Source organism: Mobula birostris, chromosome 12 (genome assembly GCF_030028105.1).
Source record: "Mobula birostris isolate sMobBir1 chromosome 12, sMobBir1.hap1, whole genome shotgun sequence".
NCBI lineage: Eukaryota > Metazoa > Chordata > Chondrichthyes > Myliobatiformes > Myliobatidae > Mobula > Mobula birostris.
Genome location: NC_092381.1, coordinates 57,553,071 through 57,569,046, shown reverse-complemented (window position 1 = coordinate 57,569,046; position 15,976 = coordinate 57,553,071). Strand labels below are relative to the sequence as shown.

The 15,976-nt window shown below is 43.8% G+C and overlaps 1 protein-coding gene and 1 long non-coding RNA gene across 2 annotated transcripts in view; one reads left to right on the top strand and one right to left on the bottom strand.

Annotated features, from left to right (window-relative positions):
• Positions 1-3,596, bottom strand: part of zranb2 (zinc finger, RAN-binding domain containing 2) — a 42,290-nt gene extending 38,694 nt beyond the window's left edge. The window contains exon 1 of the mRNA XM_072273833.1: positions 3,286-3,596. Coding sequence (XP_072129934.1) covers positions 3,286-3,356 — 71 coding nt within the window. The 5' untranslated portion in view covers positions 3,357-3,596. The remainder of the gene's footprint in view (positions 1-3,285) is intronic.
• A 3,509-nt stretch (positions 3,597-7,105) lies between these two features.
• LOC140205937 (uncharacterized) lies at positions 7,106-15,376 on the top strand. Its single transcript, XR_011888014.1, has 3 exons — positions 7,106-7,155; positions 7,277-7,375; positions 15,236-15,376. It is a non-coding gene; the product is annotated as an uncharacterized lncRNA (long non-coding RNA).
• Positions 15,377-15,976: the final 600 nt, after the last annotated feature.

Genomic DNA, 15,976 nt, shown 5'->3' with positions numbered 1-15,976 from the left:
AGTTCTGAAACTAAATAGAAAAGTCGGTATCAATAGTTTCAGATAAAGTCCCAAGAACTGTTTTCAATCCTACAGCCAAGATATTGTCTGGTCTCTCAAGCTTGTTGTTGAGCCCACTAGGGGATCGGCTGTGCTGGATTGGGTGTTGTGCATTGATCCGGAGGTGCTAAGAGAGCTTAACGTTAAAGAACCCTTAGGGAACAGTGATCACAATATGATCGAGTTCACTTTGTAATTTGGGAAGGAGAAACTAAATTCCAATGTGTCTGTATTTCAGTGGTATATATAAAGGAAATGACAATGGCATGAGAAGGAAACTGGCCAAGGTTGACTGGAAAGGGACACTAGCAGGAAGGACAGCAGAGCAGAAATGGCTAGAGTTTCTGTGAAAAATAAGGGAAGTGCAAGACAGATATATTCCAAATAAGAAGAAATTTTCAAATGGAAGGACACTACCATGGCTGACAAGTGAAGTCATAGCCAAAGTAAAAGCAAAAGAGAGGGCATGCAAACAAGCCAAAACTAGTAGCAAGATAGAGGAAGCTGGCAACTAATATCAAAGATACTAAAAGCTTCTTTTAAGTATACAAAGTGTAAAAGAATTGAGGGTAGATAAAGGACCATAGAAAATTATGCTGGAGATATTGTAATGAGAGACGCAGCGATCGTAGAGGAACTGAATGCGTATTTTGCATCAGTCTTCACAGTGGAAGACATCTGTGGTATACCGGACATTCAAGAGTGTCAAGGAAGTGAAGTATATGCAGTGAAAATTACGACTGAGAAGGTGCTCAGGAAGCTTAATGGCCTGAGGGTGGATAAGTCTCCTGGACGTGACGGAATGCACCCTCGGGTTCTGAAGGAAGTAGCTGGAGAGATTGCGGAGGCATTAACAATGATCTTTTAAAAATCGATAGAATCTGGCATTGTACTGGATGACTGGAAAATTGCAACTGTTACTCCGCCATTTAAGAAAGGTGGGAGGCAGCAGAAAGGAAACTTTTGACTTGTTAGCCTGACATCAGTGGTTGGAAAGTTGTTGGAATCAATAGTTAGGGATGAAATTACAGAGTACCTGGAGGCACATGACAAGATAGGCCAAAGCCAGCATGGCTTCCTGAAAGAAAAATCCTGCTTGACTAACCTACTGCAATTTTTTGAGGAAATTACAAGCAAGTTAGACAAAGGAGATACAGTGTACTTGGATTTTCAGAAGGCTTTTTGACAAGGTGCCACACAGGAGGCTGCTTAGCAAGATAAGAGCCCATGGAATTACAGGGAAGTTACTAGCGTGGGTGGAGCATTGGTCGATCAGCAGAAAGCAGAGAGTGGGAATAAAGGAATCCTATTCTGGCTGGCTGCCGGTTTCCAGTGGAGTTCCACAGGGGTCAGTGTTGGGACCACTGCTTTTTACGATGTATGTCAATGATTTGGACTATGGGATTAATGGATTTGTGACTAAATTTACTGATGATACAAAGATAGGTGGAGGAGTGGGTAGTATTGAGGAAACAGAGAGCCTGCAGAGAGACTTAGGTAGTTCAGGAGAATGGGCAAAGTGGCAAATGAAATACAATGTTGGAAAGTGTATGGTCATGCACTTTGGTGGAAGAAATAGACAGACTATTATTTAGATGGAGAGAGAACTCAAAATGCAGAAATCCAAAGGGACTTGGGAGTCCTTGTGCAGCATACCTTAAAGGGTAACCTCCAGGTTGAGTTGGTGGGGAAGGTGGGGAAGGTGGCGAATGCAATGTTGGCATTTATTTCTAGAGGTATAGAATACAAGAGCAGAGATGTGATGTTGAGGTTCTATAAGGCACTCGTGAGACCACACTTGGAGTATTGTGTGCAGTTTTGGGCTCCTTATAAAGGATATACTGAAATTATGGACGGTTCAGAGAAGATTCACAAGAATGAAAGGGTTACCATATGAGGAACATCTGGCAGCTTTTGGACTAGATTCCCTGGAGTTCAAGATAATGAGGAAGGATCGCATAGAAACATTCTGAATGTTAAGAGGCCTGAACAGATTAGATATGGTAAAGCATTTCCCATGATAGGGGAGTCTAGGACAAGAGGGCACGACTTCAGGATTGAAGGACGTTCATTTAGAATAGAGATGCCGAAAAATTACTTTAGTCAGAGGATGATAAATCTGCGGAATTTGTTGCCACGAGCAGCTGTGGAGGCCAAGTCATTAGGTGCATTTAAGGCAGAGATAGATAGGTTCTTGATTAGCCAGGGCATCAAAGGGTATGGGGAGAAGGCAGGGGAGTGGGGATGACTGAAAGAATTGGATCAGCCATAATTGAATGGCGGAACAGACTCGTGGGCTGAATGGCCTACTTCTGTTCCTATATCTTATGGTATCCAGTGTTCAGACATTTCTTGATACCAGCTCAAGTGAAGGATTAATAGGTTTTGAATCATAGGAAGCCTCCAAACATGCTGTCTCAAATGACTGAGAAATAGATAAGAATTTCTGCAGATGGCAGATCAGTTTTAAAATAGTTACCACATCAGTCAGGAGTGTGTTTTCAGCAAGGACTTAAGAAATTGATTTGCAATAATGAGGTGTGATATGTTCATTCCATACGTACATTTAATTACTCAGTTATTTGACTAAAACCATTAACAAATTCAACTTGGTGTTAATTCATCATTTTAGTACTCCCCCCCCCCCCCAATTTGTTGGTAAAAAAGTAGGGGAAAAATCTCTCCCTGTGATCGTTTGTTAAACTAAAGAGGGGTGTTATTAGTTCCAAGAAGCAGGTTGTACGAATTGGAGTAACAACTTCACAATTCGAACAACGCGGCAGATGGTAATCGACCTAGCTCGAATTTGCAGGTAGATAACTAGATGTGGTAAAGAAAAAAAGGTCCGAATTAAGAAAAACACACACACACACACACACACACAAATAGTAATTACACCACAGCCTTTCAAACAGCTTTAGAAACACAATCTATAAGAGGACATTACGATCCTCAAAGATGAACAGCTATAGCCCGGAGATGCAAAGCACATCTCCTACTGAAACATAAAAGTGCTATTTCAATAAACAGTAGTATAATCACTAATAAAATAAAGCGCAAACTTTTCAAATTTGCTGATTATACACTTGAGATAGGAATCGTTTACTACACACGGGCCCACAACGCAGGTTCTTTATTCCGCCAGTTCTCGTAACTGCAACGCCGCCTTCCCCGTCCGCAAACCTCACCCTGGGCCCGCTGTACTGCAGACCAGCCCGCCACCCCGTCAGCATTTACACTTCTTACTTTTTATCGGGGCAGATCCAGTCGCCGTCGCTAACGCGAAAGCTCTTTGCCGACATCTTTTCCGCTTCCATTGAAGAGGCGGAGATCAGGAGGTTGCGGCCGACTCGCTCAAAAGCGCAAGAAGCTTTCACACTTTCACGGACCCACCTAGACCAAGTTCTTACAAGCCGCTTCTCTAGTATCCGGGGAAGAGATACATTACTCTCCTCCCGAATTTACCGCGCGATCTCTTTCGCCCACAAGAACGGACAGATAGTTAGCTCCTAGCAGGCGGCTCAATCAAAAAAGGCCCGATCATAGCACCACAAAGCTTCCCGGGATACAGGAGGACTTCCAGTCTCAGGATTTGATTGGCGGAGTCGCCCACAACCGACTCCAGCCGCAACTCCGGAAGATTGTTAGGCATAAAGGTACAATGATTCTGAAAATAAAAGTTGACATTCTTCGAAATAGGCAAATTTTCTTTGTTTATAATTAGCAGTATTAAAATTTCAAAAATGTGCATATTTTCTGCCAGCTAACCTGAAAAGGAAATTTGAAATTTTCTTCAGACATATTGTAAATAGGGTTGAGGGTCAATAAAACTGATGAAAGGGCAAGGCAGAAACATTAAATTACTATTTTGTAAAGAACTAGATTCTATCCTTAGTTCGGGAGCTAACAAGGATGAATAATAAAAGCTTGTGTTGTAAGCAACATTTTGCCTTGTGAAGGAGCAGGTAAAAAAAGGTCATCAAACACAAAATAATCTGCAGATGCTGGGGTCAAAGCAACACTCACAACACGCTGGAGGAACTCAGCAGGTCGGGCAGCATCCGTGGAAAAGATCGGTCGACGTTCCGGCCCAAAACGTCGACCGATCTTTTCCACGGATGCTGCCCGACCTGCTGAGTTCCTCCAGCGTGTTGAAAGGTCGTCAAAGCTATATTTAAATAGGAAATTGAATGTCCATGTCAAAACGTATGAAGTATGCACATCATGAACAGCCCCTTTGGTCCATGATGTCTGTCCTGCTCATGATTAGAGAATGAATATCTACCCTACCTATGTCTCTCATAATTTTATAATCTATTATCAGGTTTCTCCTCTGTCTCTGATGCTACAGAGAGAAAACAATCTAAGTCTGTCCAACCTCCTCTTATAGGTCATACTCCCTAATCTAGGTAGTGTCCACTCTCCTCTGCACCCTCTCCAAAGCATCCCCATTTCTTCCTGTAATGGAGCGTCCAAAACTGAACACGATACTCCAAATACAGCTGAGCCAAAGTTTTATAAAGGTGCAACATGACTTCCTGATTCATATACTCAAAACTACTATCCTCTGTCTTTAATGGCCAAGCTAATTGTGAATGTAAACTACTGAAGTCACTGGATTCCTTGCGTCTTAACCTTCTTAATTACCATAAGGGACCATGTCAAATTCCTCATTTAAATCCTTGTAGACAACATCCTACTCTTGTTGACTATCCCTACTAAAATTATAGTTTTCAAAATGTGGCAAAATCCTATCCCTAAGAATCCTTTCCAATGGTCCACTACCACAGATGTGAGGCTCACTATCCTATAATTTACTGGCTTTCCAGGTTTATTTCTATTATTGTTCTTAAATAAAGGAACATTACAACTCTCCATTCCTCTGGGAACTTGCCTGTGGTGAGAAAAAGGTACAAAGCTCTTTGTCAAGGCCCCAACATTTTCTTCACAAGAACAAGCATATAATTAGCTTCTAGCAGGCAGTTCAATTACAAGGGGCCTGGTCGTAGCATCATAAAGCTTCCCAGGTGTAGGAGGACATCCAGTCCCGGGATTTGATTGGCTGAGTCGCCCACAGCTGACAGCAGTTTTAACTCCAGCATACTGCAATGCTTAAAGGTACAAAGGTTGCCTCTGTCAATAACCTGGGGACTTATCCACTTTAATGCTCTTCAATAGACCCAACACCTCTTCCTCCTCCTTGGTCTCAACATGCCCTAGAAATCAGCATACCCTTCCTGATTTCACGATCTTCCGTCCTTCTTGGTGAATATCATTGTGAAATTCTAATTTAGTACCTCACCCATATCCTCTGGCTCCAGGTATAAATTCAGTCTTTTATCCTTGAGCGGTTTGAGCTCTTTCCCAAGCTATCCTCTTGTTTTTTATATATATAATGGCTTTGGATTTTCTTAATCCTACTTGCCAAGATAATTTCATGGCTTCCTTTTTGCCCTCCAATACTCCGCTTGAGTTCTTTCCTATTTTCTTTATATTCCCTTAGGATCCTGGTCCGATTTTCAGTTTCCTAAACCTTGTATATGCTTCCTTTTCCTTTTTTGACTAAATTAACAACATCCTTCATTATCCATGGTCCCTGAAACTTGCCATCCTCGTCTTTCCTCCTGACTGGAACATGCCAGTCCTGAATTCTGCTCAGCCAGTTCTTAAACGACTCCTGCACAGCAGATATGAACATGTCCAAACACAGCTGTTCCCAATCTACTCTCCCTAGTTTCTGCCAAATAATGCTGTGATTTTCCTTTCCTCAGCTGAGCATTTTCCCTGAGGTTCATTCTTATCCTTATTCATAACTATCTTAAACCTGTTTCCGAAATGCTTCCCCACTGAAACTCTGATCACCTGGCCCCTCCTCCAGTTGAATTGCCTGCATACTTTCACAAGAAACTTACTTGGATGCAAAAAAGTCTGCCCTGTCTAAGCCTCTCCCTCTAAAGAAGTCCCAGTCATATGATCATGGTCCAGACCAGGAATGAAGCAATGGACATAAGTATGGCCATTACTGGGCGAAGGGAAGGTAGAGAGAGAATGAGAGGGGGTGATGTGGGAAAGGGAACACCTTTTCTAGAAAATAACCTGAAATGTCAACTGTTAAATTTAATTGAGTATAGGAAATGATGGAAATACTCAACAGGTCTGTTTGCATCTATGGAGAGGGATGCAGAGTTAACCTTTTTAAATTGACAGCCCTTCATCAGAACCAGGAAAAGGTAGAAAACAAGCATGTTTTAAATTGCGCTGAGAAAGTGAGTGATGGAGAGAATAAAGAGAACGCCTGTGTTGTTATCACTGAGGGATTCTACCACCGTGAACTCAGAGAGTTAAACTATCAAGGCACAGCAAACACTGCCCATAATCAAACTTTATCTCCATTTAAAATACAATGCTTGCAAATTTAAATGGGATATTAGGTATAAGGGGCCGGCTGGTGGCGCAGTGACATCAGCGCCGGACTCCGGAGCGAAGGTTCCTGAGTTCGAATCCAGTCGAGCCGGGTTGAGTGTCGAGCTTGCAACTTGGACTCGTAAAAAAAAACTGCGCTGTGAGAAGGACTTAGGGGACCACTCACAGAATCTTTCCTCCAAGACAACCACTTGAAAAAAAAAGTGGTTGCCGAGGCTCTGGCAGAGTATGGCACAGACAAAAAAAAATCAGGCATAAAGGACATATACTAGAAGGACAGGTGATCTTAAAGTAGTAAGTTACTATGTCCAGCATTCCAGCTTGATAAGTACAAATGGAACATATAAAACTACCCGTTATAATCTTCCAGTCCTCCATGGGGATGATGTCAGAGGACTGCTGAAAGGAATGTAAGGATACACTCAGGAACAAGATGCTGCCTACTTTAAACTCCTTGAATTAGAAGCACATTGACAACAGAACCAGTGGAGACTAACAAAAAGACTACAAATGCTGAAGAACTGAAATAAAAACAGTAAATGCTGGTAGTGCAGGAGGTCAGGCAGTCTCCAAGTAAATGGAAACCATGCTTTTCATATGGCTTTGTAGATGTTCCTCCTCATAAAACTATCCAATTCTATTTTAAAGGTTTTAAAGATATATAAGCGGCACAAGAATGAAGTTATTCATCCAGTGAGTAATCAACCATCTTTCATTGGAAATGGTGTGTTCATAGAGAAGATGAGAGATTTTTTTCAAGTGTTCAAAATGATGAATGATCTAGACAAATAGAGATTTCCTTTTAAATTGACAGAAACATTGTCAGTGTGATCGCGGGACCATCGCAGCAGGAGGAGGAGGAGCGAGGGGCTCGGGAGAGCGCTGAGTGCCGGGAAGCAGCTGAGGAGCTGAGGTAAGTGTGCTTTAAAAGGAGCATGGAGGGCAACTGAAGGGCTAAACAGAGTGTTGACTAGAGGGAGTGAGTACTTGAGATAATTGGCAGGGACAAATAAACGGAGGGGTAACTGAGGAGGAGTGGCCAGTGAGTGAGTTACTCAGGGTAGGAGTAGAGCTTTGAGGCTTTGGCTTGAGAGGCTTCAGCGAGCAGAGGCTGAGGACGAGCCTGCTCCCAGTGAGGTAAGGCCGGGTAGGTTCCTTTAATTAATTTAATTAACTTGGGAGTAGGTAATGGAGGCAGCAGTTAGGGCAGTCGAGTGCTCCGTTTGCAGTATATTGCAAGTCAGGGACAGCACAATTGTCCCTGATGACTACACCTGTAAAGGGTGCATCCAGCTGCAGCTCCTGACAAACCGAGTTAGGGAACTGGAGCTGGAGTTGGATGAACTTCAGATCATTTGTGAGGCAGAGGCAGAAATAGACAGGAATTTCAGGGAGACAGTCACCCCTAAAAGTTAGGAGGCAGGTAGCTGGGTGACTGTCAGGAGAGGGAAGGGGAATAGACAGAAAGAGCAGAGCATCCCTGTGGCCGTTTCCACCAATAATAAGTATATCGTTTTGGATACTGCTGGTGGGAACGACCTACCAGGGACAGGTTGCAGTGGTCGCATCTCTGGCACTGAGACGGGACCCTCGGCTCAGAAAGGAAGGAGGGAATAGAGGAGAGAAGTAGTGATAGGGGATTCGATAGTTAAGGGGATGGGTAAGAGGTTCTGTGGGAGAGATCGAGTATCCCAGATGGTCTGTTGCCTCCCTGGTGCCACGGTCTGTGATATCTCGGATCGAGTTCTCAGTATTCTCAGGAGGGAGGGTGAGCAGCCAGATGTCATGGTCCATGTAGGGACCAATGATGTGTATAGGAAGGAGGAGGAGGTCCTGCAAAGAGAATTTAGGGAGTTAGGTGCAAAGTTGAAGGACAGGACCTCCAGTGTTGCAATCTCAGGATTGCTACCTGTGCCAAGTGCTAGTGAGGCTACAAATAGGAAGATAATGCAGCTAAGTACGTGGCTAAGGAGATGGTACAGGAGGGAGGGCTTCATGTTTCTAGACAATTGGGCTTTGTTCCAGGGGAGGTGAGATCTGTTCCGACAGGACGGTTTGCACCTGAACTGAAGGAGAACTAACATCCTTGCGGGTAGGTTTGCTAGTGCTGCTCCAGGGGGTTTAAACCAGATTTGCAGGGGGAGGGGAACCAGAGTGTTAGAGCAGATAGTGAGGTGGAGGAGGATAAAGGTCATGCGAGGACTGCATGTATAGACAGTAATCAAAGGTTTGTACGTGATAAAAAATGTTCTCAGGTGCATCTATTTCAATGTAAGGAATGTTGTAGATAAGGCAGATGAGTTTAGGGCGTGGAGTGGCACGTGGGATTATGACACTATTGCTATTAGTGAGACTTGGTTGCAGGAGGGGCAGGACTGGCAGCTTAATGTTCCGGGGTTCCATTGTTTCAGATGTGATAGAGGGGGAGGGATGAAAGGGGGAGGAGTGGCATTACTAGTCAGGGAGAATATCACAGCTGTGCGTAGACAGGACAGCCCAGAGGGCTTATCTACAGAGGCTATATGGGTGGAACTGAGGAACAGGAAAGGCGTGACCACACTAATGGGGTTGTATTATAGACCGCCCAATAGTCAGAGAGAATTGGAGGAGCAAATCTGTAGAGAGATAGCAGACCAATGTAAGAAACAGAAAGTTGTAATAGTAGGGGATTTTAACTTTCCACATATTGACTGAGGCTCCCACACTGTGAAAGGGCTAGATGGCTTGGAGTTTGTAAAAGGTGTTCAGGAAAGTTTTCTAAATCAATACATAGAGGTATCTATGAGAGAGGATGCAATACTTGATCTCCTATTCGGGAACCAGACAGGTCATGTGACAGAAGTATGTGTAGGCGAACATTTTGGGTCCAGTGACCATAATGTCATTAGTTTCAAGGTAATTATGGATAAGGACAGGTCTGGTCCTCGCGTTGAGGTTCTAAATTGGAGAAGGGCCTATTTTGTGGAAATGAGAAAGGATCTAGGAAAAGTGGATTAGGATAAACTGTTTTCTGGCAAGGATGTGTTCAGTAAGTAGAATGCCTTCAAAGGTGAGATTTTGAGATTGCAGGGTTTGTATGTTCCTGCCAGGGTTAAAGGCAAAGTTAGCAGGCATAGGGAACCTTGGTTTTCAAGGGATATTGGCGATCTGGTTAAGAAAAAGAGAGCAGGTATAGGCAACAAGGAATAAATGATGTACTTGAAGAGTATAGAAAATGTAAGAAAATACTAAAGAAGGAAATCAGGAAGGCAAAAATAAAACATGAGGTTGCTTTGGCAGATAATGTGAGGGTAAACCCAAGGGTTTCTACAAGTATGTTAAGAGTAAAAGGATAGGAAGGGACAAAATTGGTCCCCTAGAAGATCAGAGTGGCCGTCAATGTGTGGAGTCTCAGGAGATGGGGGAGATCTTAAACAGTTTTTTTGCATCAGTATTTACTCAGGAAACTGGCATAGCGTATATGGAAGGAAGGGAAACAAGCAGTAGTGTCATGGAACATATAAAGATTAAAGAGGAGAAGATGCTTGCTGCCTTACAGCTAATAAAGGTAGATAAATCCCCCGGGCCTGACATGGTATTTCCTCGGACCTTGAGAGAGACTAGTGTAGAAATTGCAGGGGCTCTGGCAGAAATATTTAAAATGTCCTTAGCCACGGGTACAGTGCCGGAGGATTGGAGGGTAGCTCATGTTGTTCGGTTGTTTAAAAAAGGCTCCAAAGGTAAACCAGGTAATTACAGGCCGGTGAGCCTGACATCAGTAGTAGGTAAATTATTGGAAGGTGTTCTGAGAGATTGGATATACAAGTATTTGGACAGCCAAGGGCTGATTAAGAATAGTCAGCGTGGCTTTGTGCGTGGTAGATCATGTTTAACAAATCTTGTAGATTTTTTCGAGGAGGTTACCAAGAAAGTAGATGAAGGAAAGGCTGTGGATGTTGTCTACAGGGACTTTAGTAAGGCCTTGACAAGGTCTCACATGGGAGTTTAGTTCAGAAGGTTCAGACACTACATATCCATGGAGAGGTTGTAAACTAGATTCGAAATTGGCTGTGTGGGGGAAGACAGAGTGGTAGTGGATGATTGCTTCTCAGACTGGAGGCCTGTGACAAGTGGTGTGCCTCAGGGATCTGTGCTGGGACCATTGTTGTTTGTTGAATATAATCAATGATTTAGATAATAATGTGGTAAATTGGATCAGCAAGTTTGCTGATGACACTAAGATTGGAGGCGTTGTGGACAGCGAGGAAGGCTCTCAGAGCTTGCAGAGTGATCTGGACCAACTGGAAAAATGGGCCAGAAAATGGCAGATGGAATTTAATGCAGATAAGTGTGAGGTGTTGCATTTTGGAAGGACAAATCATGGTAGGACATACACAGTAAATGGTAGGGCACTGAGGAGTACGGAGGAACAAAGAGATCTGGGAGTTCAGATGCATAATTCCTTGAAAGTGGCATCACAGGTAGTCAGGGTTGTAAAGAAGGCTTTTGGCATCCTGGCATTCATAAATCAAAGTGTTGAGTATAGGAGTTGGGCTGTTATGGGGTGGTTGTATAAGACATTGGTGAGGCCAAATTTAGAGTATTGTGTACAGTTCTAGTCACCTAACTATAGGAAGGATATCAGTAAGATTGAAAGGGAGTGCAGAGAAGATTTGCTAGGATGTTGCCGGGTCTTCAGGAGTTGAGTTACAGGGAAAGATTGAACAGGTTAGGACTTTATTCCTTGGAGCATAGAAGAATGAGGGGGGATTTGATAGAGGTTTACAAAATTATGAGGGGTATAGACAGAGTAAATGCGAGTAGGCTCTTTCCACTTAGATTAGGAGAGATAAATACGAGAGGACATGGCCTTAGGGTGAAAGGGGAAAGACTTAGGGGGAACATTAGGAGGAACTTCTTCACTCAGAGAGTGGTGGGAGTGTGGAACGAGCTGCCATCTGATGTGGTAAATGCGGACTCACTCTTAAGTTTTAAGATCAAATTGGTAGATACATGGATGAAAGAGGTCTGGAGGGCTATGGACTGGGTGCAAGTCAATGGGACTAGCGGAATAAAGTTTCGGCACAGACTAGAAGGGCCGAATGGCCTTTTTTTCTGTGCTGTTGTGTTCTATGGTTTTATTGAGAACAAGAAAGCTTGGGGAGACTGTCAAAACTATCACCTTACCATATTTTTCACATAGATCCATAGATGTTCCTCCTTCAAATAGTTATCCAATTGTGTTTTGAAGGTTTTTAAAGAACTGAAGGTGACATGAGGATGAACTTGCTCACCCAGCGAGTGGTCATGATTTGGAATTTATTGTCTCCAAAATAGCTGAAAGCAGATTTAGAAACATAGAAAATAGGTGCAGGGGTAGGCCATTCGGCCCTTCGAGCCTGCATCGCCATTTATTATGATCATGGCTGATCATCCAACTCAGAACCCCGCCCCAGCCTTCCCTCCATACCCCCCTGATCCCCGTAGTCACAAGGGCCATATCTAACTCCCTCTTAAATATAGCCAATGAACTGGCCTCAACTGTTTCCTGTGGCAGAGAATTCCACAGATTCACCACTCTCTGTATGAAGAAGTTTTTCCTAATCTCGGTCCTAAAAGGCTTCCCCTTTATCCTCAAACTGTGACCCTTCGTTCTGGACTTCCCCAACATCAGGAACAATCTTCCTGCGTCTAGCCTGTCCAATCCCTTTAGGATTTTATACGTTTCAATCAGATCCCCCCTCAATCTTCTAAATTCCAACGAGTACAAGCCCAGTTCATCCAGTCTTTCTTCATATGAAAGTCCTGCCATCCCAGGAATCAATCTGGTGAACCTTTTTTGTACTCCCTCTATGGCAAGGATGTCTTTCCTCAGATTAGGGGACCAAAACTGCACACAATACTCCAGGTGTGGTCTCACCAAAGCCTTGTACAACTGCAGTAGTACCTCCCTGCTCCTGTACTCGAATCCTCTCGCTATAAATGCCAGCATACCATTCGCCTTTTTCACCGCCTGCTGTACCTGCATGCCCACTTTCAATGACTGGTGTATAATGACACCCAGGTCTCATTGCACCTGCCCTTTTCCTAATCGGCCACCATTCAGATAATAATCTGTTTTCCTATTTTTGCCACCAAGGTGGATAACTTCACATTTATCCACATTAAATTGCATCTGCCATGAATTTGCCCACTCACCCAACCTATCCAAGTCACTCTGCATCCTCTTAGCATCCTCCTCACAGCTAACACTGCCACCCAGCTTCGTGTCATCTGCAAACTTGGAGATGCTGCATTTAATTCCCTCATCCAAGTCATTAATATATATTGTAAACAACTGGGGTCCCAGCACTGAGCCTTGCGGTACCCCACTAGTCACCGCCTACCATTCTGAAAAGGTCCCGTTTATTCCCACTCTTTGCTTCCTGTCTGCTAACCAATTCTCCATCCATATCAATACCTTACCCCCAATACCGTGTGCTTTAAGTTTGCACACTAATCTCCTGTGTGGGACCTTGTCAAAAGCCTTTTGAAAATCCAAATATACCACATCCACTGGTTCTCCCCTATCCACTCTACTAGTTACATCCTCAAAAAATTCTATGAGATTCGTCAGACATGATTTTCCTTTCACAAATCCATGCTGACTTTGTCCGATGATTTCACCGCTTTCCAAATGTGCTGTTATCACATCTTTGATAACTGACTCTAGCAGTTTCCCCACCACCGACATTAGGCTAACCGGTCTGTAATTCCCCGGTTTCTTTCTCCCTCCTTTTTTAAAAAGTGGGGTTACATTAGCCACCCTCCAATCCTCAGGAACTAGTCCAGAATCTAACGAGTTTTGAAAAATTATCACTAATGCATCCACTATTTCTTGGGCTACTTCCAAAATCCAAATTTAGTTGGCTGCTTCAAAAAGGATTCAGATCATTAGTAATGAAACAGGCCAAGGACCATAAATTGTCTAGGTACTGAGGAGAATTCTCCTTTTCATCACACACTTTCACAGTCATACTGTTTATATCCACCCCAAGGGCAACCAGAACCTTCAATCAACAACTTCTGCCAAAAGGTTCTCCGTCCGTACTGTTCCTCACGTAGTGTTACAGTTCTGCAATACTTCTCCCATAATGCGCAACTCCCTCAATACTGCCCCTCCCGTGGTGTTGCATTCCCAGGGCACTGCCCCTCTCTCGGTGTGATACTCCCTCTGTACTGCTCCTCTCTCAGTGTTGTGCACCTTCAGCATCACTTGGGACTAGTAGATTAGGATCTGAGGGTGAATATCTTCCCTAAAGGACGGTTGGGACCTAAAATTCACTGCCGAAAGGGCTGGTATAGGCAGAAACTGTCACAATATTTCACAAGTATCTGGGCAAACACGTGATTTGCCAAGTAAATGGATCAAGTGTTGGTCAGTGGAATTGGTTTAGGTAAGTACTGGATGGTCAGCAAGGCTGTGGTGGGTGAAGAGCCTGTATGACTCTGTGACATCGTTATGGAAGGGGGAAAGTATAGGGTATGGTGAAAGAGTGATAAACAGGCCTGACATGATTGTGACGACTTAAAAGTGTATCAATTATGTCGGAAGAGTATCAAAACCTTGTTAGGGAATAACAAGTGTATAACAGGTAATGTTGTGGCCATGACCGAGACTTGGTTGAGAGAGGGACTGGAATAGGTGCTTAATATCCTGGGGTTTCAATGTTTTAGAAAAGATAGGGGGTAAAAGAGCTGGGAGGGGGTGGAATTGCACCACAAATCAGGGACAATATCAAAACTGCACTCAGATGGGCCATAATGGAAGGTTCATCCACAGAGTCTATATGGGTAGAACTTAAAAATAGGAAGGGTGCAATCACACTGTTCGGATTGTACTACAGACTATCAGGGGGAATAGCTACCAGGATATTGAGGAACAGACATACAGTCAGATTAAAGCAAGGTGTAAAAGAAATAGGGTTGCTGTCATGCCGACTTCAACTTCCCTAATATAAACTGGGACCTTATTAGTACAAGTTGTTTAGATGGGACAGAATTTATTAGGTGCACGCAGGAGCGTTTCTTAAATCAATATGTAGATAGTGCAACAAGAGGAGGGGCTGGACTGGATCTGGTGTTGGGTAATGAGCCTGGCCAGGTGACTGACCTTTCAGTTGGTGAGCAGTTAGGGAGTCAGAAGGAAGGACAAGGATGGCAAGGTAAGCAAATCTTGGATATCAAGGGAGGTGATGAATTTAGTCCAGGAAAATAGGGACTAAAGCTTAGGAAGCTGGAATCAAATAGAGCCCTTGAGGATTATAAGAAGCCAGAAAAGAACTCCAGAAGGGATTTTGGAAAGCCAAGAGGGGCTACAAAAAGTCCTTGGCAAGTAGGATTAAAGAGAATTAAAGAGAAAGTTTGAGCACTCAAAAATAAAGAGGGAACATTTGTTTGGATGCAAAGGAGGTCCATAATAAGTACTTTATATCAGTGTTTACTAAGGAGAAGGACATGGAGGATATGGAGACCAGTACTGAGATTATTAATATGCTCGGGCATTTTGAAGTAAAAAAGGAGAGTGTGTTGGGTTTCCTAAAGAACATTAAGGTGGATAAGCCCCCATACAGATTCCCTGTGCATGACGTCAGAACTGAACTCTGAACTCTGATGCTCCGAGCTGTAGCAGTGTCACATTAACCATGAGCATTTGGAAAATGATGGGAAAACATTATCCCGTGGCGGGAAGATGGCGGCGCGACGCAGCTCGCAGCGGCCACTCCAGTGGTGATGTCTGTTATTTGTCAAGTAGGGTACCGTGCACAATCCTGATTTGATGGAGACGGATGTGAGAGCACAGAGGAACATCTGGTGAAACTTCTGAAATGCCTGCTTCGCTGCTGCTGCTACTGTGTAGTCCAGAATCTCCGGAGGAGAAGGCCCCGAGTCCTCGACTTTGCCTGTTGCTTGGCGGCCGGGGCCGGGGTCGAAGCGCTCGGCAGAGGATGGTGCTCGGAGAGGCTGTGTCGGAGGGGCTGGTCGGAGGCTCGAAGTTTTCGGACGGACTCAGAGTCCGCTGCAGTCGGGTGCTTCTAATAGTGCTGCATCAGCGAGTTGGCAGCGCTTGGAGGTTCATGGCAGGGAGAGTTCCTCCCTTTTGCCGTCTGCGTGGGATGATGAGTCGTTCGGGACTTTGAGACTTTTTTAACCGTGCCCACGGTCTGCTCTTTATCAAATTATGGTATTGCTTTGCACTGTTGTAACTGTATGTTATAATTATGTGGTTTTGTCCGTTTTAGTCTTGGTTTGTCCTGTGTTTTCTTCTGATATCATTCTGGAGGAAAGTTGTATCATTTTTTAATGCATGCATTTCTAAATGACAATAAACGAGGACTGAGTGTCCTCGTAATCTAAATCTAAACCACTGTGGCTTTGCATGGGTAAGTCTTACTAATTTCAGTAAGATGTTTGACAAGGTCCCTCATAGCAGGCTCATCCAGAAGATTAAGATGCATAGGATTAATGGTAAATTGGCCATTTGGATTTAGAACTG